The sequence below is a fragment of the Scylla paramamosain genome, chromosome 1 (genome assembly GCF_035594125.1).
Source record: "Scylla paramamosain isolate STU-SP2022 chromosome 1, ASM3559412v1, whole genome shotgun sequence".
Classification (NCBI taxonomy): domain Eukaryota; kingdom Metazoa; phylum Arthropoda; class Malacostraca; order Decapoda; family Portunidae; genus Scylla; species Scylla paramamosain.
In genome coordinates this window covers 26,655,216-26,682,381 of record NC_087151.1, presented here as the reverse complement: position 1 = coordinate 26,682,381, position 27,166 = coordinate 26,655,216, and the positions used below count along the sequence as shown (strand labels likewise).

The window sequence follows — 27,166 nt, the reverse complement described above, 5'->3', positions numbered from 1 at the left end:
AACAATGGGGCACTCAAGCAGTCAGCAACAGCAATGCTTGCAGTGTCAGCTTTGTGAGCACTAAGGATCCAAGTGATTGTACAGTGACTTCCTTCTGCCAATCAAATAATGATACACAAAATTAATCTACACACACTAACACTTATGTAGATTTTCTATAAATATTTGAATTATTTCTTTTGCAGCAATTTTTTGTAAATATATATATATATATATATATATATATATATATATAAAGCAGTATTTGCATGCTGCTTTTTCATACCAATTATGAATAATCTGATATCAGCTTGTAGGATGGATGCATTGATTGCAACATGAGAGCAACAGTGGCAGAGTGGTTTAATCAGGGCCCAATATAGTTCAAATGTTATTCAGCTTTGTTAACAATGTATCTAGATAAATCATTATTATACTGTTATGCAAGACTTTCTACTTTATATGGCATAATTGATTATTTCCTCTCAAGGAAGGAAATACATAAAACTACTTTTGTTAATGCTGTGGTAGTACACAAGTCAAGGATATTAATTTTCTTCTTGTAAATATAGTATAACTTTATTCATAACAGTTGTTAAAGTACACTTAGCTTATGCTGTTATGTTTGCAACATAAAATAAGCACAAAATAAAGTTAATCTTGAATTTCTCTTTGTTTTCCTCTGCATAACAGATATTAGTAAGACTTCCTTTAAGAACACTGAAAGCCTCCAAAGAACATGACAAAACCAGGAAGTATTTTGTGAAAAATCAGATTGGTTTAATCTTGGGTCCTCCACCAAGACATAATGTCATAGGCAAATAATTTTACGGGAATAAACAAAAGGACTGCTGATTTAGAAAGATCTATATTGCTAGGTATTATGAATGATTGATTTGGTGAATGAGTAAAGTTCTGGGTTTCTTTTTTACCAGTCTGATCAATAAGTGTAGATACATGATAGCCAAAGCTGATGAAGACTAAATTAAAACATTCAAAATAATCTGACTGAAACTTCACCTCATCCCCAATTTACCATCAAACACTCCTTTTCACCCTTACTGAACACACTTCCTCATAACAGAGTCAACAAAACGATACAGCTGAGCACCTCTGTCTGCAGTGATGTTAATGGCACCCCTTGCTTGATAAAAGGCAGTACTTGGAGTGTTCCAGGAGAGGACACTGAATTCAAGATGGTCGGCTCCCAAGGTAAGGCCACGCTGGAAACAGTATAATACAATTTCAATGAAAATTTGAAAAAAAAATAAAAAAATAAATAAATAAATAAATAAAATAATAATAATAATAATAATAATAATAATAATAATAATAATAATAAATAAATAAATAAATAAATAAATAAATAAACAAATAAAAATTGCACTGGCAGGAAGTAACAAGTGTGGTAGCAAAGGTATCAGTTTTCCCTGGAGAAGTAAGCGGTTACGTAAGTCTACATACAGTCACATATAGTGTTATCACACTCTTCTAAGTTTCATTCAGCATCCTGCATTATGCAACCCCTTCATCTTGACTTATTTATTATTAAAACAGGTTTACTGATGACACAAAGATAAACTTTACTTGATTTTTTGGACAAAAAATTTATTACTTGTGCACATCAATAACACTAGAAAAGATGTACTCCCAATGCTGTCAAATTTTCTTGACATTGTATAAAAGTACCAAAAGATATTTTAGGAAGATAATTGTCATGCAAGAAATCAATTTAAACTGAGATAAAAGTATGAGTATTATAAATGTATGTATTATATTAGTACATTACACTCAGATGCAACTTGGGCTTCATAGGTTTGAGATAGGGGTTTTTTGTTTTATTATACATTTAGCACATTAACATTTGTTTAGGACTGAGTAGCTATTTTCTATTTTTAAGATTGAGACCTAATACTTTTATTTATATACATTTAGTCTTAAAACTAGAGAAAACAAGAAATACTCATGTAATTTTGCCCTAGGTGTGAAGGTACATGAATATCCTGGAAGGGTGCATGAAATTGGGAACCACTGGCCTAGGTTATGGCTGCATCAACAAGATCCGGTGGCTGACTCCATCCCCCAACCTCTAACTCAAAGGCATAGTAACATCTGACAAAAGTGAAAAAAACTGGGCAATCTGAATATATATATATATATATATATATATATATATATATATATATATATATATATATATATATATATATATATATATATATATATATATATAATGTAGATACATAAATAGATAAGAGATATTAACAAAAAGTGTGAGTGACGGGTGTATCTACGCTGTATGTGGGCAGCCAGGGTCATGCCAACTGTTACCTTTCTTTACCTCCATTAATTACACGAATAAGATACTGGTCAAAATTTGAAACATGTTGCCAAAACTGAACCAAGAAAGAGAAAGCAAACAACATGAGGTGATAATGTAATACAAGTATTTGTTGTTTCGTGGCTGACCAATCCCATCAGACCAAGTGTTATCATTGATTTCTGCTTAACAATTTTTCATAATTTTTAGCAATATGTGGGTATTCTCTCCTCTGGCTTCCTTCACATATTCTTCCAAAATAGTAATGAGTGTTAAACTTGAGGCCTTAGCAGATAACACTCACCTGAGCAACCCGAGCCATAAGGGCCGTCCCCAGGCCTTGGCCACGGTGGGCTGGCTTCACATAGAGATCCTCCATGTATATACCACGACCCTGGCATGAGAAAGTATGGTAGGGCAATGCATAGCCCACCAGTGTTCCATCACTCTCTGCTACAAAGCACTCAAAGAATGTGTCCGGAGAAGAATCTGTCACCAGAGCTGCAGGAGTAATTGATTATGGGTGAGAAGGATACCTAATAAATGAATAAATGAACAATGGGCATAAATGAGACAAAAACTTTTAGTGAACTGTGGTAATTGAGCATTAATAGGCACAAAGCATTTCTGATCATACAATCTTGTGAAATTTTCATCTTGGGGCCACCACATGGACCAGTGGATAACAGTTTCATTAGAGAATTATAGAAAATTACATATTCTGATACATTTTTTTATTCTCTGTACTAAAAAAAGATTAACTACAAGCTAATTACAAGCTACAACCCAATCCAGGGATAGACAATTATTTTGACAAGTAGATTGCTCCATGGATGCTAGTAAATTTTATATATCACACTTCCAATTTAAGTGAAAACCCAATATTTACACAAAGTAAGGTGGAAGTAGGCAGTTACTAAACCTTTACATAAAGTTAAAAGTTTATAAGTTGTGAGGCATCAGCGAGACAGAGTAAAAGCTGACCAACTTCAACATAATTTAATGTTATTAAATCATATTAAATCATATTAAACCATATTAAATGCATACATTTTTGCACAAACAGGTAAGGAAATTGTCATTGTTATGGCCAGTAATTATTCCTTCTCTCAGAGAAAATTATTGGTCTATGATGCATTATTTATGAGGCCTCAAAATATCTGGCAGCCAGTTTGAAAACAGTTTGCAAACAGTTTGAAACTCTTTGGAAGCTCCAAACCATGCTTCCCAGTGTGGATAGGCCTTTATTTTGGTGATGTATTGTCTGTGACCCAAGAATATAAAGTATCCCAAATTTGCTGCAGCCAGTTCAAACAATGCCCATCCAGACTAAAGAATCTATGTGACACCCACAGCCTACAAAGCACTGGGTTGCCATCACTTCTTTCTCACATCCACAGCTTAGGAATTAAGGCATGAATTTCTGTGATGTGAATTAAAACCTCTCTATTGATTCCAACAGATTACAATGGTGATGAAATTTCATGTTTCACATTTAAGCATGATTGTTACACTAAAGCTGATATAGGACACATAAATTGACTGTAATACTAAAGACCAGCACTGGAAGAACAGATGGTGAGCAGTATGAAGAGCCTGTCAAACTGAGAACTGGAGCTGTGCAGTTAGACTGACAGCTACAAAGATCTACATAAAGACCTACTCCAGTACATACTGTGAGCATTAATCTTAGGGCCATCAGACATCTTCTCATAGTCTGCCAACTCTTGGATCATGGCCATCACGCCAGCCATGTCCTCAGGGACTGCTTGGCGCACCTGTGATGGCCCTTGGCCCTTACACCTGTAAGAAAGAGACCCAGCAACAAATTTATCAGAACACCTACTGCAGTAATTACTCTGACTCCATGCAAGGTAACAGTTAATGGTTATGCGTAGATATTACAATCTTTATCTCATATGTCTAATTGTCTAACTATATTGTATTAACAACTTTTCCCACTCAAAATCTGATGCATTCATTTATATAATTTCATAATCATACTTATCTTTCACGATACTAATATAAATTACAATTCCATTTAAATAATGGAATTAATGGAATTCCATTTTAAATAATGGAATTAAGTTAATGGAATAATCATTAACTGAGGGTACACATAACATCCAGTATACAAATAACGACAAAACTAACCTGGCCTTCATTTCTGTCATTGCCTTGCTGTCCATGAAGAAGAGATGCCAGTCCTCAGCTTCAGTAAGATTTTTAGCACCAAGTTTCTCAAACAGATCCTTAGCAGCCTTGTTTGCTTTGTTTACCCTCACATCACACCGGTTACAGCCCATGCTGACAGCAGCCTGTCCATGGTAAGGAGCAGTTTAACTTTATTCTCTTACCAAGGTGTTTGGTGTGTATTTGTGAGTGGATTTTAAGGATACTTGTACAGTGCATGCATTAAATAAATACAGGAAAATCCTAGTGCATTTAAGACAAAATAAAATTGTTCTGCATCCCTTAAAGTGTTCTCCAATCTTCATTTACACCAGTATGTGTTTACACTGATGAAAAGAACCCTAGTATTACAACACAAATGAGCAAAATATTAAATATGTCCAGCAAAAAATATATTTACACCTGCAATTAAACTTAAAAACTACAAATTATTTAATTTTACACTTTTGAAGTTTGAGTCTGGTAAATATTGATGGAGGAATCAAATTTGAATCAGTTGCTCTTTATAGAGCATGAACTGCTGGCTAATTGAAAGGACACCAAAGAAGTATATAAAGAGCTAGTAATACAGTAAGAAAGATTGGCTGGATATTTAAGGGAACACAATAAAAAGCAAAAAAAATGGAAGATGTTTAAATAACAAAAAAATACAGCCTTTCAAGAGATGTACAGATATTTGGAAAGGACTAAAATAAAGGTGATAGGGAACAGAAGTGTACATCAACTAAAGAAAACTGGGTAGATACAGATACTGAGAAAGAACCACACAAATGAAGCTCTGGCTCTGTATTCTACAGCTACATAAACACATTCTTTCACTCTTCATACACTTAATAAAAAGTATGTCAGCACATCCTCCCCAAATACACCTCACTACAAGCATCCTCATCCACATTCATTCACCAATAAGCATGTTAAGACACACCTGCAACATTTCCTTGCACAAGTTTGTGGCCACACCTGAGTGACGGGATGCAGGGACCACATATATTTCCTTGATGTACATTGCACGCCCCTCCCAGGTGGAGTACGCACGGTGCGCCAGAATGTAGCCAACCAGCTCCCCTTCTTTGGTCTCCTTCCTCTCTGCCACAAATGTCATGAACACTGCTGCCGGACCCCAGCCACCCTCTGCCACGGCTGAAAAAATTAAGCTTCTTAAAACTTGTGTTATTTACCCACAATCAGATTGGCTAATGTCTCTTTGCACAGTAAGTGAGTGTTCGGAACTGCTAGGGAACTTCTCTCTCTCTCTCTCTCTCTCTCTCTCTCTATCTATCTATCTATCTATCTATCTATCTATCTATCTATCTATCTATCTATCTTGGTTTCTTTGGTCAGTGAATATAAAGGCCATGATTACATAATATCACTTCGCTTCTTTATTGAGGTGATCACTGAGTACCAGTGTAGCTGGTGTACAGCCATACCTTCATGAGTGAGGTGGGATGGAAGGACAGTATTCTGCTCTATTGCTTGTTGCTGCATCAGCTCAAAGATCTTCTTGGCATCAGTCTTCCTTGCCTCCCGTATGTTGATACCAGCCATGGCACACCTTAAAACAATTGTTTCCGGTCAATGCAAACCAATGACCTATTTCATACTGAACTATACTCATATTCCTCTGTAATATAGTTATGTGCAGCTGAACCTAAGATTATAACATTATTCTAGGGGAATATTTTAGATGGTTCAATATCATTATTATTCATACCCCAAAGGTGGATAAAATGGCTATGGGATAATTATAAAGTATCTATTTATACAGGTTACTGCCATATTTCTAGCCCATTAGTATGAAAAAATCAATTCATAAAGGCAGCATAGGGCATCACTAAGTTAGTGAAATCAAGAAACACTATAGTAGAGGAGACAGAGGATTCACTGACAGTGTGGATAATGGAGAAAGAACAAGCTGCAGATTACAAGGTTAGGTTAGGTAAGTATCTGCACAGGGGTCCAATGGAGGGGCCAATGCTTCCCTGAGGGAAGGGATTAGGTTAGTGTCTGTTGGGAATATTTCAGGTGGGCCCCTGTTCAGGAGATTAGGTTTATTTAATGTCTGTGGAGGGATCCAGGAGGGGTAAAACCCCCCTCCATTAGAATTAAGTTAGGTTAAGTTTATGTTACAGTATGGAGAAGCTTTTAAAGGGTTTTTGCCCCATCTACCTGGTTAGGTTTGGCTAGTCCTGTTTGGGGATCCAAGAAATAAGATAGATCTGTTTTTCCCTAAAAGTGATTGGTTTTCTTTTTTAAATTTCTTCTTATTCACTCATTCGTATTCCTTTTCTTTGTAATTTTGTATGATGAAATCTATTGCAATGTTTTCCTCCATTTCTTTTCATCCCACATTCATCTCCCCAATCACTAGCTCTAGAAATGACCAAGATTGGGTAAAGACAAAAAGAAATAGTAAGAAATGTATAAAATAACGAGTGAGATTGAAAAATGAATCAAGGAGGAAAAAATCGAGGAAAAAAAAAAACATTAAATCCAGCAGCAAGTAGTACAGGAATTTTCACGCTTCTTTCCAGCGCCTCCAAAACGCCTTACACGCTGCCAAAGCTGCTTCTCCACTCCTTAGATTTGTCAGGGAGGTAAAGCAGTTATAAAACATAGCAGTATTTCTGATGGGTTTTAGCAACCATCATTCTTAAAATATCTTTTTGGGGGCTGGCATCTCCGTGGGCTTTTTTTTTTTTTTTTTTTCCTGCCCGGTGTCCCTCTTACATAAATAAAAATAAAAATACATGAAAAAAAAAAAAATTCGGACCATGCACTCTGTAAATGGTTGTAAGAACAAAATAAACAAATCTTTACCTAACAGATTGGGATTAGAAAATTTACGTAGCTGTGGGGGGTCAACAGGGATCAGGGATCTTCCCGAGTTCCGACAAGCTGCCAGATACAACGTATCTGCTTTCCCACCATGACCACAGATTGTTGTGCACGGTGAGAAAGATAATGAAATAATGGAAATGTATTATTTGACAGCAAATTTAACTAAACGAATGAGTAAGAAAACAAAAAAGGCGTGACGTAGTGGGCATTGGAAAAGATTCACCAAACAGAAGCCTATTTTTTTTTTTACTGAATACCATTGTTCCATTTGTTACTCACTCTATTGTGAAACCTATTAACAAGCAGTAAAACAATAACTTTTCGTTTACTACGATGCAGTAAGTGCAATAAAATGGTAATCCTTCATTCACCAGTGATGATCACAATGAAGACACCTTAGACACGCGGAAGCTCTTTTAAGGTGATTCGGCAACTGTGGCTGCCTGGCACGCCGCGACGTAGTAGATAACCACAAACAAGGTATTAGGAATAAGATATGTCGCAATATTGAATAAGAAGAGGAGAAATTCTTCCACCTATTCCCATTATGAAAGAATTGTTTCCAGAGATAAATTTTCTAGTCAACAGGTAGACGCTCTGGAATGTTTACCTTGTTCTGTTTATCTATTGTAAAATCTTTTTCACTGTGTGTGTAAAAATAAATAATTATTTCCGGAAACATCAACTTTTAAATTAAAAAATCACTTAATTTTTACCATTTTTGTAATTTCCTTACCAATTCAGAGCAAACGTAGGGATGAGGTTCTTCCGCAGAGTTACATACCTTCAAGAGTTCCCATGGTCCCTTGACTCAGCTGACGCAGCTGTAGAAGCCTCGAACAATAGTCACTCCACGCACCCCCCCTCATACAGTTTATTGACAAAACTATTAAGAAAACTGAGAAAAACATTGCCCTCAAAAGTAGATTTTGCATCAGATTAGCATCAATCTGAATCAATAATGTAATAAAAATATACGAAAGTTGAAGGTGAATAGAAAATTCATGCATTATCACGCTTATATTAATATATTAATAGCTTCCTTCAGCTTCTTGGCGCTCAGATATTCTTCATCATAATTCAGGACAGGGCAGCCACAACACCTCTTGCACCTACATACGTGTGATACTTTGCCCACGTCAAGATGAGGCTGTGCCATCATGTCAGGCTCAGGCCTCTCAGCCATCAGTCAGTGGCGACCAAGGATGTAAAAATTTTTCCTTGGTAGCGGCTGAGGATCGAGAAGACTTTTTCCGAGAATACTTTTTTTTTATTTCTACATATATTTCGATATTTTTGGAAATTATACTTTCACATATAGCATATAATATAGAGGTGTATTTCATCTGTCAATTTTGAGGGCAATTTTTTTATATATGCCCTTTACTTTTCGCTTTCTCTCATGACACCTATGGCTTTCTATCGTTCTCTCTCATGGGTAAACTATAGTATGTAGCCTCGGGTCGGTCGATCTTACAAATTTTACACATTTTCATTTTTTATATCTGTTATATTTGTCTACTTTGTGATTTCGAAATTAGATGTATACCTTGAAAGGACACTGCTATTGCATCATGTGTATAATCATTTTAAAGAAAGTAGGCTAACATATTTACGAATTCAGCTTTTTTCCCTCTTAAAAGTCCAACAGATTAAACATTTAGATGTGAAAGGAATGGTCCAAACCATTTTTGAGGGCTGGGAATCCACCCATCATAATTTCACAACACAGGGGCACCAAACAGCATTTCGCATAAGGCCCCTAAAAGACTAGAAACGGCCCTAAGAGAGAGAGAGAGAGAGAGAGAGAGAGAGAGAGAGAGAGAGAGAGAGAGAGAGAGAGAGAGAGAGAGAGAGAGAGAGAGAGAGAGAGAGAGAGAGAGAGAGACTATTACTTACTATTACTTTTATCGGTGACTGCGATATTTCCTCATGATTATAATGATTGTGGTGGTGGTGGTGGTGGTGGTGGTGGTGGTGGTGGTGATCGGTGTCGCCGTCAGTGGTGAGGGGTTATGTCAAGAGGTCTGGGTGGTGGCGGCGCGGGAGGAGCAGGGAAGGGGTGGGAACCACTTGTGACAGAGCGCGCACCTGTAATTCATTGACGAAGGTTAGGTTGTGACATTGTAAAATTAGACTAGGCTAATTTAAGCGGTGTCACACTGGGCGACGAAACTGCGTGGCCACCCGGTCACGCGATACAATTTCTCGAGAATTTTGTGCCGAGATTTATTCCTGGCATTTTTTTTTTTTTTTTCTGCTGGCAATTTATTACCGAGTTTGGTCACACGGAGGATTGTTACATTCTGAAAAAAGAAGAAAAAAAAAAAAAAAAAAAAAAAAAAAAAAAAATATATATATATATATATATATATATATATATATATATATATATATATATATATATATATATATATATATATATATATATATATATATATATATATATATGTGTGTGTGTTTGCCTACATTCAACCTGTTCCTAAAAAGGGTGACCGCTCTAATCCCTCAAACTACCGTCCTATTGCTTTAATTTCCTGCTTATCTAAAGTTTTTGAATCTATCCTCAACAGGAAGATTCTTAAACATCTATCACTTCACAACCTTCTATCTGATCGCCAGTATGGGTTCCGTCAAGGCCGCTCTACTGGTGATCTTCTGGCTTTCCTTACTGAGTCTTGGTCATCCTCTTTTAGAGACTTTGGTGAAACTTTTGCTGTTGCCTTGGACATATCAAAAGCCTTTGATAGAGTCTGGCACAAAGCTTTGATTTCCAAACTACCCTCCTACGGTTTCTATCCTTCTCTCTGTAACTTCATCTCAAGTTTCCTTTCTGACCGTTCTATTGCTGCTGTGGTAGACGGTCACTGTTCTTCTCCTAAATCTATTAACAGTGGTGTTCCTCAGGGTTCTGTCCTGTCACCCACTCTCTTCTTATTATTCATTAATGATCTTCTAAACCAAACTTCTTGTCCTATCCACTCCTATGCTGATGATACCATCCTGCACTTTTCCACGTCTTTTCATAGACGTCCAACCCTTCAGGAGGTAAACATATCACGCAGGGAAGCCACAGAACGCCTGACTTCTGATCTTTCTAAAATTTCTGATTGGGGCAGAGCAAACTTGGTATTGTTCAATGCCTCAAAAACTCATTTCCTCCATCTATCAACTCGACACAATCTTCCAGACAACTATCCCCTCTTCTTCAATGACACTCAACTGTCCCCCTCTTCTACACTGAACATCCTCGGTCTGTCCTTTACTTATAATCTGAACTGGAAACTTCACATCTCATCTCTAGCTAAAACAGCTTCTATGAAGTTAGGTGTTCTGAGAGGTCTCCGCCAGTTTTTCTCACCCCCCCAGCTGCTAACTCTGTACAAGGGCCTTATCCGTCCATGTATGGAGTATGCTTCACATGTCTGGGGGGGTTCCACTCATACTGCTGTTCTAGACAGGGTGGAATCAAAAGCTTTTCGTCTCATCAACTCCTCTCCTCTAAATGACTGTCTTCAGCCCCTCTCTCACCGCCGCAATGTTGCATATCTAGCTGTCTTCTACCGCTATTTTCATGCCAACTGCTCTTCTGATCTTGCTAACTGCATGCCTCCCCTCCTCCCGTGGCCTCGCTGCACAAGACTTTCTTCTTTCTCTCACTCCTATTCTGTCCACCTCTCTAACGCAAGAGTTAACCAGTATTCTCAATCATTCATCCCTTTCTCTGGTAAACTCTGGAACTCCTTGCCTGCTTCTGTATTTCCACCTTCCTATGACTTGAATTCCTTCAAGAGGGAGGTTTCAAGACACTTATCCACCAATTTTTGACCACTGCTTTGACCCTTTTAAGGGACTGGCATTTCAGTGGGCATTTTTTTTTTTTTATTAGATTTTTGTTGCCCTTGGCCAGTATCCTTCCTACATAAAAAAAAAAAAAAAAAAAAAAAAAATATATATATATATATATATATATATATATATATATATATATATATATATATATATATATATATATATATATATATATATATATATATATATATATATATATATATATATATATATATATATATATATATATATATATATATATATATATATATGGATCCGGACTTTGCAGAGATTTCTTAATTGATCTGAATGAATCAACTAATCTGATGTTTCTTTCCCCCATAAAAAATAACAAAATGAATAAATAAATAAATAAATAAATAAATAAATACAAATCTAAATCTAAATAAAATAAAATGTTTTGGGAAGATAGAACTCCAAAGTAACATCTTAATTTGGGGTGTTAAGTCACCCCCAGGACCTGTTTACGCCTAACCTCAACCTCAAATCACGAAATGATAGGCAAAAGTAATATTAAAGGTAAGCTTTCATTTAACTCATTGTGGCAGACTCAACAGAGGAACACACACAGGTGGCGAACGGATGAACAGTAATGGAGAAATGCTTTGGGAGTTTGCTGATGAAATGGAGTTGAAAAACTTGAATATTACTTTGGCTGAGAGGCGTGTGACTTGGAGTGCAAGAGAGCATGAATCAGCAGTTGACTGCATATGTTGGTGATGGTGAATGAAAGAATGCGTGAAATTGCGTCGCACATTTGCAAAGATGAAGATGGTATATCTGATATTGTGTCTGATCACAATTTATCTCAATAAGCACTTAGTTGAAATTTTGTAAGAGAAAAATAAGGAAATGCGCAATCCATATAATTTATTCATTATTGCTGAATGCTTTAAATTTTGTACTGAGATTTTCTGCCGAACGGAGCAAGAAATGAAACATTTAAACATTTGAAACATTTGAAACATTTATTATGTGCTTAAAACAACAGCATTACTTCAGTCAAGTCGGCAAAGCCTGGAAAGTGTTTGGGAATGCTACAATCAAGGAAATTACAGTAACTGTTTAGCTTCTGGCTACAATCGTGTCTTTGGAGAGGAGCTGAGAATGTCAATACTAAATAGTTACGTTTTCCGTACCCCTACAACAGACGACTAGAATGTTTTTTTTTTTTTATTATTATTTTCTAACTAGATGTTTGAAATAATAGGTATGTCACATAATAGTCAGTGATATATTATTCCGTAATCTGCGTAAACTTCATGGATTGTAGGTTTCCTCAGATATTTCAGGCAACATCACATCTTTCTACAATATTTTTCTTTTATCGCCAAAGAATACATCTAATGTCAAAAGATTCAAACTTTACCGCTGTTCACAGTAGTGGTTACGTGTACCTTAAAACAAGCGTTAATTGTTTATGTGCTGGGATAATCATGATTCCCTAAGTTCTCCATTTTTTAGTACTATATTTTTATATAATTAATTCTACATTTAGTTGGGATTAAATGCAGGCTAGTTAAGTTATGTACACCCTTTATGAACAGTTAGCAGCACACCAACACATGAGCGGCTGGTGGTGCCGCGGCCTGGCGCTGTTGTTGTTGTGAAGTTGTTTGCACGTTTCCCTCACCAGGACAAGTTACACCACTCAATCCCAACAACTGAAATTTTACCCACGCCTTCCACACGTATGTTCTCTTTTTCTTCAACTATATGATAAGTGCTGAGATTAGGTCTCGTAAGCAAACTTTAGTGACTAACTAGCTTGGGTAGAGTGGTTGGTGTTTATTTATTTATTTATTTATTTATTTATTTATTTATTTATTTATTTAAGCATACTACCTCATGCAAAGATAGGAAGAGTAAGTGGTAATTGTCTAGAGTCCTTACCGGGCCTTATTACTGGTCTATTCACTTCAATTCTTTTACACATACCTTCACATGCACCTAAAACATCATTTTAAAGTGGGGGACAAATGCCCCCTTCCCTCTAGTCCAGCAAAATTGGGGACATGTGGGAAGGCGGGGTTTTTGGGTGGGGGAGACATAAATCAGCGAGCGATTTTCGGCCTTTCCACTGCCCCTGTAGGTTAGGTTAGGTTAGGTTAGGTTAGGTTATGTTTGTTAGGTTAGGAGCTTCAGGTCCAGTGCAGCATCACTCGCTCACAAACACCTCATCCAAAACCAATAGATGATTGATTCTATGTTTACTTTTTTAAAAACACCATTCAACACCAAGTATGGATCTTTCTATATAGTTAAAACGTATCCAATACCGTAACCTAACCTAACCTAACCTAACCTAACCTAACCTAACCTAACCTACAGGGGCAGTGGAAAGGCCGAAAATCGCTCGCTGATTTATGTCTCCCCCACCCAAAAACCCCGCCTTCCCACATGTCCCCAATTTTGCTGGACTAGAGGGAAGGGGGCATTTGTCCCCCACTTTAAAATGATGTTTTAGGTGCATGTGAAGGTATGTGTAAAAGAATTGAAGTGAATAGACCAGTAATAAGGCCCGGTAAGGACTCTAGACAATTACCGAGTAAGTGTAGGATGCATGGGTATTATTTTATTGTATCACAACATTGGAATGAAATAATACAATTCTCTTATGTATACAAAATACTACTCTCCCCGGAATCTCTCGTTTTTCAGGTATCTCGTAAATTACATATGCTTCACCCCTTCCTCTGACATGCCCGAACCATCTCAGTCTCGTCCCTCTAGCCTTGTCGTAGTAGCTGTCAGATCTTTAATATCTTTTTTACTAAATAAAATGTTTAAAAATGTTGTCATTTTCAGGATCATCTTGTGATGCCTAAAACCTAATAAAGAAGTTTGATGTTTATGTTCCTCTTGTTTCTGAAGAGGAAACAGGAAAGGTAAGAGGCAGTCCTTTTTTATCATAGTTTCTGTGGACAGTACCTGCCTATTATGTATGGAAGTTGAAATATACTTCTAGTGATGTAAGTGCTGTGAATCCTAACTTTTACAAAGGTTAGCTCACACACAACATCCGAAAAGATGATTAATATTGTTTTTGTGATCTGTAACATCACTTAAAGTTTTTATCTCTGAATTTTATTCACTGTCTGCTTTGCCCTCTTTCATCACCTTTGGTTGCCTATTTCATCCCCAAATTGTCCATGACATGCCATACCCATTTCCTTATTATTAATTTTATTGCTATCTTCCATTTTGGTGTGCTGCTTAGGCTATGATGCTCTCCTCTTGTCTCTTCATGTTATGGTAAATATTTTTATCTCTTAACTTAGGGATTAGCATTGCATCTTTGCCTCGTACAGTATTGTCTCAAAACCAGATAATTATTTACATATCTATTTTAAGTAATTTTATTATCATAAGATAATGGAGTAAGCTGATTCTGTCCAAGCCACAATGTACACAGTAAATAATTTGGTAGCTGTTGAACTGAACTGAATTCTTTTCTATATCTTGTTGCCACTGTATTAGAGAAAACAATTATTGTTGGATGCAAAAAAAATGTGTACATATTACAAAAAAGAATAACCATTAAATATAACTCATCTATGACAGTGCCATCACATCTAAAACTATGTGAGTGTGTGTGTTTTGTCCTTACATCTGGAGTGATTCAGCGGTGCTGTACCATCACATCCACTGGAGTAATGAGACATCTCTCGTTTGTGTGTTTTACTTGCAGTGTAGTGGTGCTGTCACCAGGCTTCCTCACTCCCTCTCTTGCATACAAACCAGGGCAATTAGTGTTGTAGTTAACAAGTGGTTTATCTATAGAAAGAATTTGTATGATCAGGTATGTGATCTGCACACAGAAATGGGTATACAATACATAGTATGTATGTATTTATTTTTTCTATTTGTGATGTCAATGGTAGGAATGTGTGATCCTTACGTGACAAGAACACAAAACTTGAGGAAATATTGCATGAAAGTCAGGATAATAAGAAATTAGGACTCACTGTGAAACTCAAGGATTGCAAAACTTGGGTAACATGAAACTCGGAAGGTACTGAATACATATATAAAGTTGGGAAGGACGTATTTGCACTTGCTTATTTTACATGAGGATATTTTGAAAAATATTTTATTGTACTTTATGGTAGCATGATGGGTCTTGTTGGACCTATTTAAGAGTTCATGAATTGAATCATACTTGGTTGCATATCTAAATGGGATCTGTTGAAAAATGGTCAGCATTTGGGTGCAATGTATGCATAAACAGGAGACTGTTGTATGATACATTATTCCCAGCCAAGTAAAATTTATGCTGGAGATAAAACTGAAAATGCTAAAGAAAATATGTAAAACAGTTTCAAGGACTGAAGCTTGTTTTAAGGATGTGTTCAGTGATGTATGCACATGTGTAAATTGCAAATGATTGTTACTGAAACAGCCAGGACAAACTAATCCAGTGTCTGAATGACTCTGTATTGCTGCTGCACAGTACTAATTTTTTTAGCTTAGTATGTGTTACTAATTTTCGCCTTATGATTCTATTACTTGTGTACATTAGTTTATTTGATTTGCAGGACATATGTAAACTTATCTCTATTCTTTACTTTTTCATGAAGTTCATGAATACCATTGCATGTTCGTTACTGGTACAGACTTTGAGTATCACCCCTAAGGGAGTTCTTGCACCTTTACAGTGTTATAGAAATCATCCTAGCAACCTGGGGAAGAGGATGCCAGTGACTCACTTAACTGACAGACTCTTCAAGGGCGGCACCATCACTACCTCCACCAACCACATCACTACCACCTTGTGTCCCCCAAGTGAGCTGGAAACATCCTTTGGCTACCATAACTACCAACACTATTGCTGCTGCTGCCCTCAGTTCCTCCAGCACTACCACCTTTCCCTATAGCTGGTATTCTGTCATCTAATTTAGACAGAATGGAGCGACAACTGATGAAAGAGCGCAATGCCTTTTTGAAAAAGGCATTGGAAACTCCGTAAGTCTTTTTCTGGTTCCTATCTCAGTAAACACTTCTTTGAAAATTTGTTAAAAGAAAATAAGGAAATGTACGTATCATTTATTAATTGTTGCTGAATGCCTTAAATCATAAATTGACTGATACTTAAAGTTTCAACTGTGAAAAGTTATTTTCTTTTTTTCTTGATGAGAGTTTCTTTTGTGTAATGTACACACCACTTTGTGACTTGTGTCCCATATGATTCCATACATTATAATATTGTATCAGACACACACACACACACACACACACACACACACACACACACACACACACACACACACACACACACACACACACACACACACACACACACACACACACACACACACACACACACACACACACACACACACACACACACACAAAACAAGCTTGGTGTTGATAGACAACTAAGTAACAGACTTTCTCATGCACTTTTTTTTGTGGTTTCTGTGGATTTCCATTGTTGATTCTATCTTTGCCTTATCATTTTGTGTACTTTTTCCTTGCAGATTGGAAGTCAAAAAGAGGCCCCAAGTACCACCGCCACCTGAGCCTCAGAAGAAGAAGGTTCCCAAATCCCTTGCATCAGACCCTAATGCGTAAGAACCAGAAATGGAGCTGTTTGGACACTTTTGTGTGTCATTTGTTGTTGTGTAACTTTGTCTTTACCATTCACTGTCATGCATTATCTTCATAAATTGATGATCAGATATATGGATTATTAGATCTGTTTGATCAATTAATTTATTTGTTTTATTATTTTTTTATTATGTATAGGGATTTCAGCCAAGGGCTACAAAAAGCCAGTAAAAATAAAAACTGCCACTGAAGGTGCCAGTCCCAAATACAGAAGTAAAACTTGTCATCTGTGGTTTATCTCTTATTGGAGGTAAAAAGAAAGACTGCTAGCAGCAGAAAAGTAAAAGCTAAATGTACTTTAAAAGTATTAATTTTTATTCGAAGGAAATAAGTGGAATGTTTTATAGAAGCAATAAAGGAAGCTTTCAGATCCTCAAAGAACTTAAAGATTAATATTCTGGGATGCTTCAGTATTCCCTTATCAAAACGTGAATAAGGTAGTGTTTCAAATTTTATCGAAAAGAGGAATGAAAAATTAAAGATACTGGATAACTTTTGCTCTAGTAAAGCGAATATGATAGGTATAACTACTAAGACTGTAAGTAAGTGTTGTGCAGCAAGGAGGTAAGTAGAGGTTGGTCCATGTAGTGAGTAGGTTTAGATGAATAGTTATCAGTGTTTTATTTTCTGAAAAGACAGGTTCTAGCCATGGTGCAGCCATTGCCATCTTATGGCAGCCCACTCAGTCAGTTCTGTAGAATATTTCTGTCAATTTCATTTCTGTATGCCGTCTTCCTCAAGACTTAATTTTCATGGCATCTGTGATCTACTCATTTGCAGTCCACCTTCATCTTCAGGATGCTAACATGCTGAACTAGCCACTCTCATCCTTTTTACCTTGGCATAGCAAGATCAAAATAATCTAACTGATAACATTACTTTGCTTAGACTCTCTGTCCAGAGTGAAATGCTCCATAATTCTCCTGTTGGGCCATCTCTTACATTAGAATTATACAACCTCCTCACCATGCTCTTTCAGTACACTTCAGTCTTCTCTCATCTTCACATGATATCCAAGGGACTGAATTAGAACATGAGAATATAAGAAAATAAAGGAAACTGCAAAAAGCTAGTAGGGCTAGACATTGCACTCCATGTATAAAACATTATTATAATCTACCTGTCATTGCTGTCCATAAATTTATCAGATCTCCTGAAGCTTCGTAATGACTTATCACTAATCACCTGATAACTGAGTATTCTAGTCATCAGCCATTCTGTTTGAGAACCAGTATCTTCCTTTTTAAATCTGAATTTATCAAGCTTGAACCCAGTTTTTCTTGTCCTGTCATGATTACTGATTCAAAGGATTTTGCTTATATCATCCTTGTTATATTCTTCATGCCCTTTAAATACCTATATTAGATCCCCTCTTAATCTATATATTTCTAAGGAAAGTAGTTTGATATCAGTAAAGCAGTACACTTTTCATATTTAACGTGTACATTTTCATTTTTTTTTTAAATGGGGATTAACTTATTGAACTTCCATCCATTCTTAACTCTTGCTACAGTTAGCTTTTGTTCCATTCCCTGCTTCAGTCATATCTCTTGGATTCTCAGATTTTGAAGATAATGGAGAAGAATCAAGTGGCAAGAGGGTTATGGAAAGGCAGAATGGATGCCATGGATGAGAGGAAGGCCCTCTATAAAATAGAACAATGTTAGAATACTTTAAGAGAGAATAGGATTGCAGTGTTTGTATGGACTTCAGGAAATGGACATCAGAGTAGATTAGATTAGATTAAACAGTGAACCCAATTTCCATTACTATCCTCATAAGGAATCTTCAGGATTTTATCTCCTACTGATGTTTGTGTTTGTGTTCTTTACTGCTACTCTGGTTCACCTCAATTCTCCTTGTCTCCTCAAAATTCTTTCTGACTCACCTTACAGATACAAAACTGTGTCAGGAGGAAGCCAGTACAAGTTTGGGGTGCTGGCGAGAATTGTGCGGCACATGAAAACCCGTCATCAAGATGGGGAGATGCACCCACTTTCCATAGATGAAATTCTTGATGAGACCAATCAACTTAATGCTGGTCCCAAGGTGAAACAGGTGAGACTGCCCTTGTGTATTCTTTCTTAGTCTTGATTTTTGTATCTCTTTTCTGCTTTCTTATTGATCTAGATGTTTTTTTTTTTTTCTCATTATGTATTTCTCTGTCTCTTCTCCTTCAGAAGCAAGACCAATTAATTACTGAGATGCCATCCAAAAAAAACATCTATTGTACAAGACCTGTCCCACTTTCAGGTTGTCATAATCATATCTCTGCATGACCCAAAAATCACTCTGTGTTAACAAAATTTTAATCTTTGCCCCCCAGTGTTGCAGGTACTTCCAAGCCAGCAGCCAAGATGATAGGACATGGTATTAAGAAATGGATGAAATGAAGAATTAAATTTCTTAACAAACTTGTTTACATGTTGTAATTGTTATTATTAAGTAATAATTATTTTTCATTATTCTGATAAATCTTTCCCACATTTATTAAGGAATTAGAAATCACCAAAATACTTCAACATTTAGTGGAGTGCATTTAGATTATGGACATCGCATTAGTTTGCTGTTGATGACCAGAGTTAACATATGTTATTTTCTTCCTCTTTCTGCTGTTTGCATTAAGGGTAACTACAGAGACTCATTTGTTTCCATCTTAGTCTTTGCCCTCTGTTACACTCATTACCTGCATATTTTCCTTCATTGCAACCATGAACCATCTCTTTGGTTTTCCTCTCATCTTCATGCCTGGTGGGTTTATCTCCAGCATCTTGCTCCTCATCTAGAGTCTCATTATTGCATTAATTTCTTAATCAGTGTATAATATCTAATTTTTTTGTACATAGCCTGCATAAAATATTGGACATGGCATTTATTTATGTATGTATGTATTTATTTATTTATTTATTTATTTATTTATTTATTTATTTATTTATTTATTTATTCAAATTGTACCCTACTTGTTTACTACCTGATGTGTTTTGTGCTAGACCATTTTCAGTTTCTTGTTACAAGCCTCCTAACACATTCAAATACACTGACATAGTACACGCTAGGACAATACAAGGTTGTAAAGAGAAATTGGATAATAGTAAATATTGAGATGAGGCATCACAAGCATAGGCTCCTCCTCCTATAAATCATAAATAGGTAAATACAACTAGGTAGATACACACACACACACACACACACACACACACACACACACACACACACACACACACACACACACACACACACACACACACACACACACACACACACACACACACACACACACACACATGCTTGCTCAAACACTATAAACTGGTTAGACTTTATGGACCTTTTAGTCAAGCCATAATAAGTTGGTTCTGTGCTGGCCTGATAGGAAACAAATGATCTGTTGACAAAAGAATTAGAATCAGTTGTGTGGAGGGTGTGACTCAAGGTTAGATGTGCAGACTGCGTGTTTTGTTGAAAGTGATACATAGCTGTAGAGGTCTTTCTACCCTATTTTCTGTGTCAATTTCATGTACTTGTTGCTGTTCACTAGTGGAAGGATTGGTCTATGTACTGTTAATCATTATCAAAAAAATTTTTGAGTAATGTTTTGGATGTGAGACTGCAGTACAGATTGTGTGATGTGTCACCACTCCCAGTCACTCACTAGGGATGCAGCACCAATGTTGTGTTGCTTGACCACTGCCCATTACTCACTTGAATTGAGGTGATGTGGCAATGCAACTTGTCACTCACTTGAACAACAAAAACACATGTTAGATGTATACATTTGCAGAACTTGTGACTAGGCAACTCACTGGCTAATGAAGAATACCTTGCACTTGATTTCCGTACATGATGGTAATAGCAGCAGTATGGTCTCTCATTAAGACAACAGACTTAACCCATATTCAGAAAACTTCATATAAATCAGGTTGGAGAGTTTTTGCTGCCTTTTCCCATCATTATATATATATATATATATATATATATATATATATATATATATATATATATATATATATATATATATATATATATATATATATATATATATATAATTTATTTATGTGTATATGAAATCAGACATATAAAGATTTTATTGTAGGTAGATTCTTATTCATCTGATTGAAGGTTAAGATTAAGATAGCTGTTATTAGCAATATAATGAATGAGGGCTACTTCCTTTTTGTGATGTCTTGACCATTTCCACAGTGGCTGGTGACAGAGGCTTTGCCCAACAATCCCAAGGTGCAAGAAGTGGAGGGCAAGTACTTGTTTAAGCCACCACTTCCTGTGAGGGATCGTAAGTCACTGCTCAAACTCCTTCGTCAGCATGACATGAAGGGGCACGGTGGTGTGCTGCTTGATGACATTCAAGAGTCTTTGCCTCATTGTGACAAGGTTATGAAGGTGAGATTTTTATGAATCTTTACAGATTTTCTTCACAGGAATAGGACTTTCCAACCACTATGAAATAAGCAATTTAGGAAGAAAAGAAGTCTGGTAATTTGTAGTCTTAATATAAGAAAGCAGAAATAGTAAAAGAAGGATATGACTGTTCAAACTAGTGGATAGATTAAGAAAGGTGCGGGGGAAAGACTTGGAAATGTTAGACTTGACAATCTTCATATAATCATATGAGTCAGTGATGAGCAATCTTATGACAAAAATTGACGTGTTACGTATGAGAGCATTGAGTGGAGAAACAATCAGTCCGTTAGAATTGTTTTGATCAATGTCTTGAAACTGTAGGCGTCATTTACTCATAAGCCATGACTTACATAGTGACATTATCACGAGCATTCCTTGCAATTTGACAAGAACAAGTCTAAACTGACTTCTTGTCTGTCTTTTATCTTCGTAAACTCCTATGCAATTTCAATGATTTTTCTTTTGGTATTGTTCAGAAGCAACTTGCAAATGTATATTATAAAAATTTTATTTCCATTTCACATAAATTTTGAGTGTAGACAATTATGTGTAGGATTGCCAGCCTGGTATAAATTTGTTTATTTTTAAGAATTTATTTATTTGTTTTACAAATAAAGTGTCATTTTTATTTCTTCATGTATATAGACATTATGTCAGAGAGGAATGAAAGGGTCTTTTAACTTTCCTGCTCTGCTTTTACATTTGAATTAAAGATTTTGGAAAATAGTTTTCTCTTGTAAGTGATGTTGCTTTAAACCAATAGAACATGTCTTTGATTCCCTTACTGACTCAGTAATAATAGTACAAACAGGTCATCAGATTCAGAGAGATGAGACATTTAGCAAGTCAACTGTTTTACCCATTATTGTCCACCGAATACTGAAACAGTAACACTGTACATTTGTTGCAAAAACATTTACCACTTAGTTCAGTGGTTTCCAGAAAGTGGATATTTAGAAGGGGAAGATGGTTGATCTGTAAATTTCATTTAAAGTAAATAAGGTTGTTGATGTATGGATCAAAACAAAGTTCCATAGGTGTACTTCTGTTTTATTATTTTATTTATTTATTTTTTTTATTTTTATTACCAGGGCTCTCTCCCGTATTACATGTATCTGCATTGCACCCCTCTCTTCTTTTTCTCTTAGCAAAAAAATATTTAAAAACTTTTCTTCCACTGTGACAGCAACTAGACAAGGAAATCTTACGTGTAGTGCGGCAAACAGACAAGAAGCAGATCATCTTTTATCATGATAAGGGCATCAATTTCCCTGTGGAGAAGGAGTTCCAGCAATTATGGCGCAACACTTCTGTTGATGGTCTTCAAGATGACAACATAGAAGAATATCTTAACAAGCAGGCAAGTCATCTTGTGACCTTTCTTTACTCAGCCACTGTCTCACCCTGGCCCTATTTCTTAAATAGCCACTTTTTTCTTTTATATACTCTGTCCCCTAACCCACATGTAAGCTCCATACTGTAGCATACTTGTCTTCACACCAATGACTCACCTCTTAGGCTAGTTTCAAGATTTATGTTTTGGTGTTTCCCAATGATTTATGAAGCATTTTTAGCTGAATTAGAAATGCCACTTCCCTAAACTAATGAGAGTTTTTGTGCTTACAGGGAATCAAGTCAATGCAAGACACAGGGCCCAAGATTAAGCCTATCCGTAAGAAAGTGAGAAAGTCCCGGTCTCGAGCTACTAAGATCTCTGACAATGAGCACATGCAACATGTTCTGCAGACCTATGATGATGCCTAGCAGAACCTACTTTCCTGCCATTTACCTCTGGTCCTTCTGTCTCTGTGTGTCCTTTCCTTTCTTTCTTTTCAGCATCACAACTTCCACTCATCTCAAAGAAAATACATTTTTGCTAAGTAGATATTTACTTCCAAGCTTACTCACTGTAACACTCTTTGTCACCTATAGTAATTTGGATCAGAGAACCACATTATTCTTCTTTAAAAACTGATGACAAATTCTTTCTTCCTCCATTTTGTCTATTTTGTTTTGGTTTTCTTTACTATTTTTTTGTTTATTATTCAATATTTCATATACATGTATTTTTCCCTTTTCCTCACCCATTCACATCAGATTATTAGCTTTTTCAATTTTGGTTTTTCTTAATTCTTCCTTCCCTCTCTTTGTACCTTCGTGCTTTTATGCCTTCACTTTCCTTTTTTTTTTACACATTTATTTCTCCCTTGCCTTCAACTCAGTTATGCTGCTTGGACAAAGTTGGTTTCTCAGCTGTTTCCATAGATATGTTCTCTGGTTTGGTGTTAGTATTCTGGGATGGTTAAGAAAAGAAGGATAATAAGTTTTATCCCCTTACACCAGGTTATCCCCACCTCCTCTTCAAGTGTGGATGTGGGTGTGGATTGCAGTATATGTACTGGTATATTTAGAGGACTCGTTAATCTCTATGATGTAGGTAAGTATCTATGAGCTGCAGTATTGTGTAAATTTACTGAAAAATGAGTATTGAGAAGGGTTATGTGGCTGTCTTATTAATTGTGTGTGGAACTTCTTTGAAACATGATTGTGCAGTTGCATTTATATATTACTATTTCTTTTACTTCACATTATCTTCAGTCTTTTGCTTTAAAACTATTTTTTCTCTTCCATTAAAGATTAATGAGATAATATGTAAACAGGTTGTTGTTCTGTTATTTTAGATTTAAACATGTTATGTCTGATTATCTTGACAAGATGCAGCACAAAGTTAAGTGAAGTGATAAACCATACAGAAGTATCTGAAGGGCAGTCCATAATTGAATACCATTTTATGCCTTGAAAATTAATTTAGAAGTCATATAAATACAATGGATGACCATTGTTCTGTGGTACAGCTGTTGAATGGTTTCCTTTATGCTTCAATTTCTTTTTGGAGTGAGATAAATTCAAAGTATTAACCCTGTGTAGAAACTGTACAGTATTAGGAATGTGTTGAATGAAATATGTATGCCTACTTTAATCAAATTACCTGTAGTCATGATAGTGACTGCTTTGTTGCCACTCTTTATGAACTGGTTCTTAATGCACTTCTGATGGATCGACTTTTACACTGGAGAGGGATGCACATTGTCCTGACACATCTCGCCCACTTATTCTGCCGTCATATCTCTTGTCATTCTGTTTTGATTATTATTATTATTTGCTGCTGCTGCTACTACTACTACTACTACTACTACTACTACTACTACTACTACTACTACTACTACTACTACTACTACTACTACTACTACTACTACTACTACTACTACTACTACTTTTACTACTACTACTTTTACTACTACTACTACTACTACTACTACTACTACTACTACTACTACTACTACTACTACTACTACTACTACTAGTACTGCTGTTGCTGCTGCTGCTGCTGCTGCTGCTGCTGCTGCTGCTGCTGCTGCTGCTGCTGCTGCTACTACTGCTACTACTACTACTACTGCTGTTTTATTGCTGTTATTATTATTATTATTATTATTATTATTATTATTATTTATTATTTATTATTTATTATTATTATTATTATTATTATTATTATTGTGTGTGTGTGTGTGTGTGTGTGTGTGTGTGTGTGTGTGTGTGTGTGTGTGTGTGTGTGTGTGTGTGTGGAATATCATCACCTTGTTATTTATAACACCAGAACACCTCAGGAGAGCTGCCAGCTCATCACCATATTACAATTATAGGCTGATAGGCTGTTATCATGCCATATCAATGGGGAAGAAACTTTGAAGCTTGCCAGGAGATTTCTATATTTATTCAGCATTTCCAAATGGGAGTGACAACATATTCTGATTCTGATTATGCTTGAGTTTTGAAATGATGAAAGTAAATTTTTTTGTTGCTGTTTATACATAATTCTAATAAATTGTGTGACATCTTTTAATTATAAATTGTTGCAATCCAGATTCAGCTTTAGTATGAATTACTGTAAAGCAGTCATGAGATGTTCTTCATACTGGTTCCCTCAAGTATCTTGCAGTCATATGTGCCAATAACAAGTTTATATTTATTGAAACATCATTAAGTCTCATCATTTCATGTAATAACTATTTTTTCCTCATCCTGTGACATAAATCATGTCTCCCTTTTCAACATTGTTTGATGTTTTACCTTATTTGTACTGTGCCTCATCTCATATTCTTTGCCTGTCTTCACATCTTTTATTTTGTCTCTTACTGTGATGTAGAACAGCAGTTTCTTACTCTCAAACTGGTGTAGGTTAAATTTTACAATATTTGTCAAGTAAAAATGGCAGGACTGCTGCCATGAAGAGGTCCAGCGGACGAGATTGGTCAGCCTTGAAGGAGGGTGATACGTTGATTTATTGTAGATGTTAGTGGTGGTAACACTCTTCTTTCATGTTATTGCAGCTAAAGCACACTAGATAGTGCTGCCTGCATCAATGCTTAACTGTCATGTTGTGCTAGTGATGTTTCTTAACAGTGTTTTGGATATAAATATGGGAGGAATTCTCTCTCTCTCTCTCTCTCTCTCTCTCTCTCTCTCTCTCTCTCTCTCTCTCTCTCTCTCTCTCTCTCTCTCTCTCTCTCTCTCTCTCTCTCTCTCTCTCTCTCTCTCTCTCTCTCTCTCTCTCTCTCTCTCTCTCTCTCTCTCTCTCTCTCTCTCTCTCTCTCTCTCTCTCTCTCTCTCTCGAGGTCTAGTTACAGTATACTTTTGTGATTTTTTTGGACTGATGCAGAAATATCCTTTCTCCTTATATTTTGTAAATCAAGATACTGATAGAAATATTAAGTAAAATATGTTAGAGAGAGAGAGAGAGAGAGAGAGAGAGAGAGAGAGAGAGAGAGAGAGAGAGAGAGAGTTGTATGCATATATACACAGGTGTGTGAATGTTCACAGATGTTCAAGTAAATACCACACATGTGCAGGGGAGAGAGAGAGAGAGAGAGAGAGAGAGAGAGAGAGAGAGAGAGAGAGAGAGAGAGAGAGAGAGAGAGAGAGAGAGAGAGAGCTTATAAGGGGGAGGGAGAGAGGAGGTACAGACTGACCAACAGCAAAGGAGAGAAAGAGAGGTTCCAGAAAGATTTAGTACAAATAGAGTAATTGCATTATTTATTCTGTATTACATAAAGAGTGAAAGATGTTAAATAGGTGAGTACAAAGAATGATTGTTGTGTAAAGGTATGCACCAATATGTAAGTGTGCATTTACATGGCTAAGAATTTGTAGGTGATACTGTAATAAATAGTGGGGGATGTCTGTGAACCCATGTGTGAGAATTATCACTGCATTCAATTAGAAGATCATTGTGGAAGAAACAACATAGAGTAATATGAATGTACATGCTGTTATGAATAAATTATATACTTACATTTTATGAAAGACCATGTAATAAACCCTCAATGTAGTGAATCCTATCAGATAAGCCTCACATTTCACAAACCTGGTCATTGTAGGAAGTTCCTGAACAGCCAATACACACTACAAGCTCATTTCCACTAAATAAAGTAGAACATTGATAAAACTAGAGGGACAACCTATTTGGGTGTGCATTACTCAACAATTCTTCTTGTGCAACAACCTTAGTTTACCATTGGATGGAGTAAATCTTTGAATATAACAAACATCCCTTCCCCCAAAAGACAGTAGAAGCTCTGTCCAATGGAATTTATTTTAGTGGAAAGCTTAATATAGTTAATTCAAGATTTTGAGAAAGTCTTTGATTTAGTGAAACAAAGTTTTCTAAATTGGATTCTGCTCAGTCATTTATGTTGTGCTCCTCATCTATTAGGTAGCTATGAGGATGTAACAAACATGCTTCATTTCACATAAAGCTCACAAACCAGAGGATAAGGAATTGTAAACAAAGAACAGTAAGGTACAATATTGTGGTGGCAAGTGAATCAAGTCAGTCTGCTAGAGGTGAACTGATGAGATGGAAAGCTTCTGACTCATCCCAATTAGGACTGTTAGTTG

General features: G+C 36.2%; 2 protein-coding genes across 10 annotated transcripts; one reads left to right on the top strand and one right to left on the bottom strand.

Moving 5' to 3' along the window:
• Positions 1–531: 531 nt before the first annotated feature.
• LOC135102318 (thialysine N-epsilon-acetyltransferase-like) lies at positions 532–9,478 on the bottom strand. Of its 8 annotated transcripts, none has more exons than XM_064007400.1 (7): positions 9,233–9,478; positions 5,923–6,047; positions 5,418–5,632; positions 4,454–4,617; positions 3,975–4,102; positions 2,604–2,800; positions 532–1,202 (listed from the first exon to the last, which is right to left on the bottom strand). In XM_064007400.1, exons 2-7 carry the CDS (start codon positions 6,038–6,040, stop codon positions 1,038–1,040), a joined length of 987 nt encoding a protein of 328 aa, XP_063863470.1. In that variant the 5' UTR covers positions 6,041–6,047; positions 9,233–9,478; the 3' UTR covers positions 532–1,037. The 8 variants fall into 8 exon arrangements, with proteins under 8 accessions (XP_063863470.1, XP_063863480.1, XP_063863441.1 ...); XM_064007410.1 differs by lacking the exon at positions 9,233–9,478 and adding an exon at positions 8,118–8,204; XM_064007371.1 differs by lacking the exon at positions 9,233–9,478 and adding an exon at positions 8,070–8,198.
• A 3,239-nt stretch (positions 9,479–12,717) lies between these two features.
• On the top strand, positions 12,718–25,321 carry LOC135102258 (transcription initiation factor IIE subunit beta-like). 2 transcript variants are annotated; one of them, XM_064007194.1, is made up of 8 exons: positions 12,718–12,876; positions 13,994–14,073; positions 15,844–16,150; positions 16,666–16,755; positions 18,691–18,853; positions 20,993–21,190; positions 22,398–22,571; positions 22,838–25,321. In XM_064007194.1, exons 3-8 carry the CDS (start codon positions 16,092–16,094, stop codon positions 22,973–22,975), a joined length of 822 nt encoding a protein of 273 aa, XP_063863264.1. In that variant the 5' UTR covers positions 12,718–12,876; positions 13,994–14,073; positions 15,844–16,091; the 3' UTR covers positions 22,976–25,321. The 2 variants fall into 2 exon arrangements, with proteins under 2 accessions (XP_063863264.1, XP_063863273.1); XM_064007203.1 differs by lacking the exon at positions 13,994–14,073 and having other exon boundaries at positions 12,725–12,876.
• Positions 25,322–27,166: the final 1,845 nt, after the last annotated feature.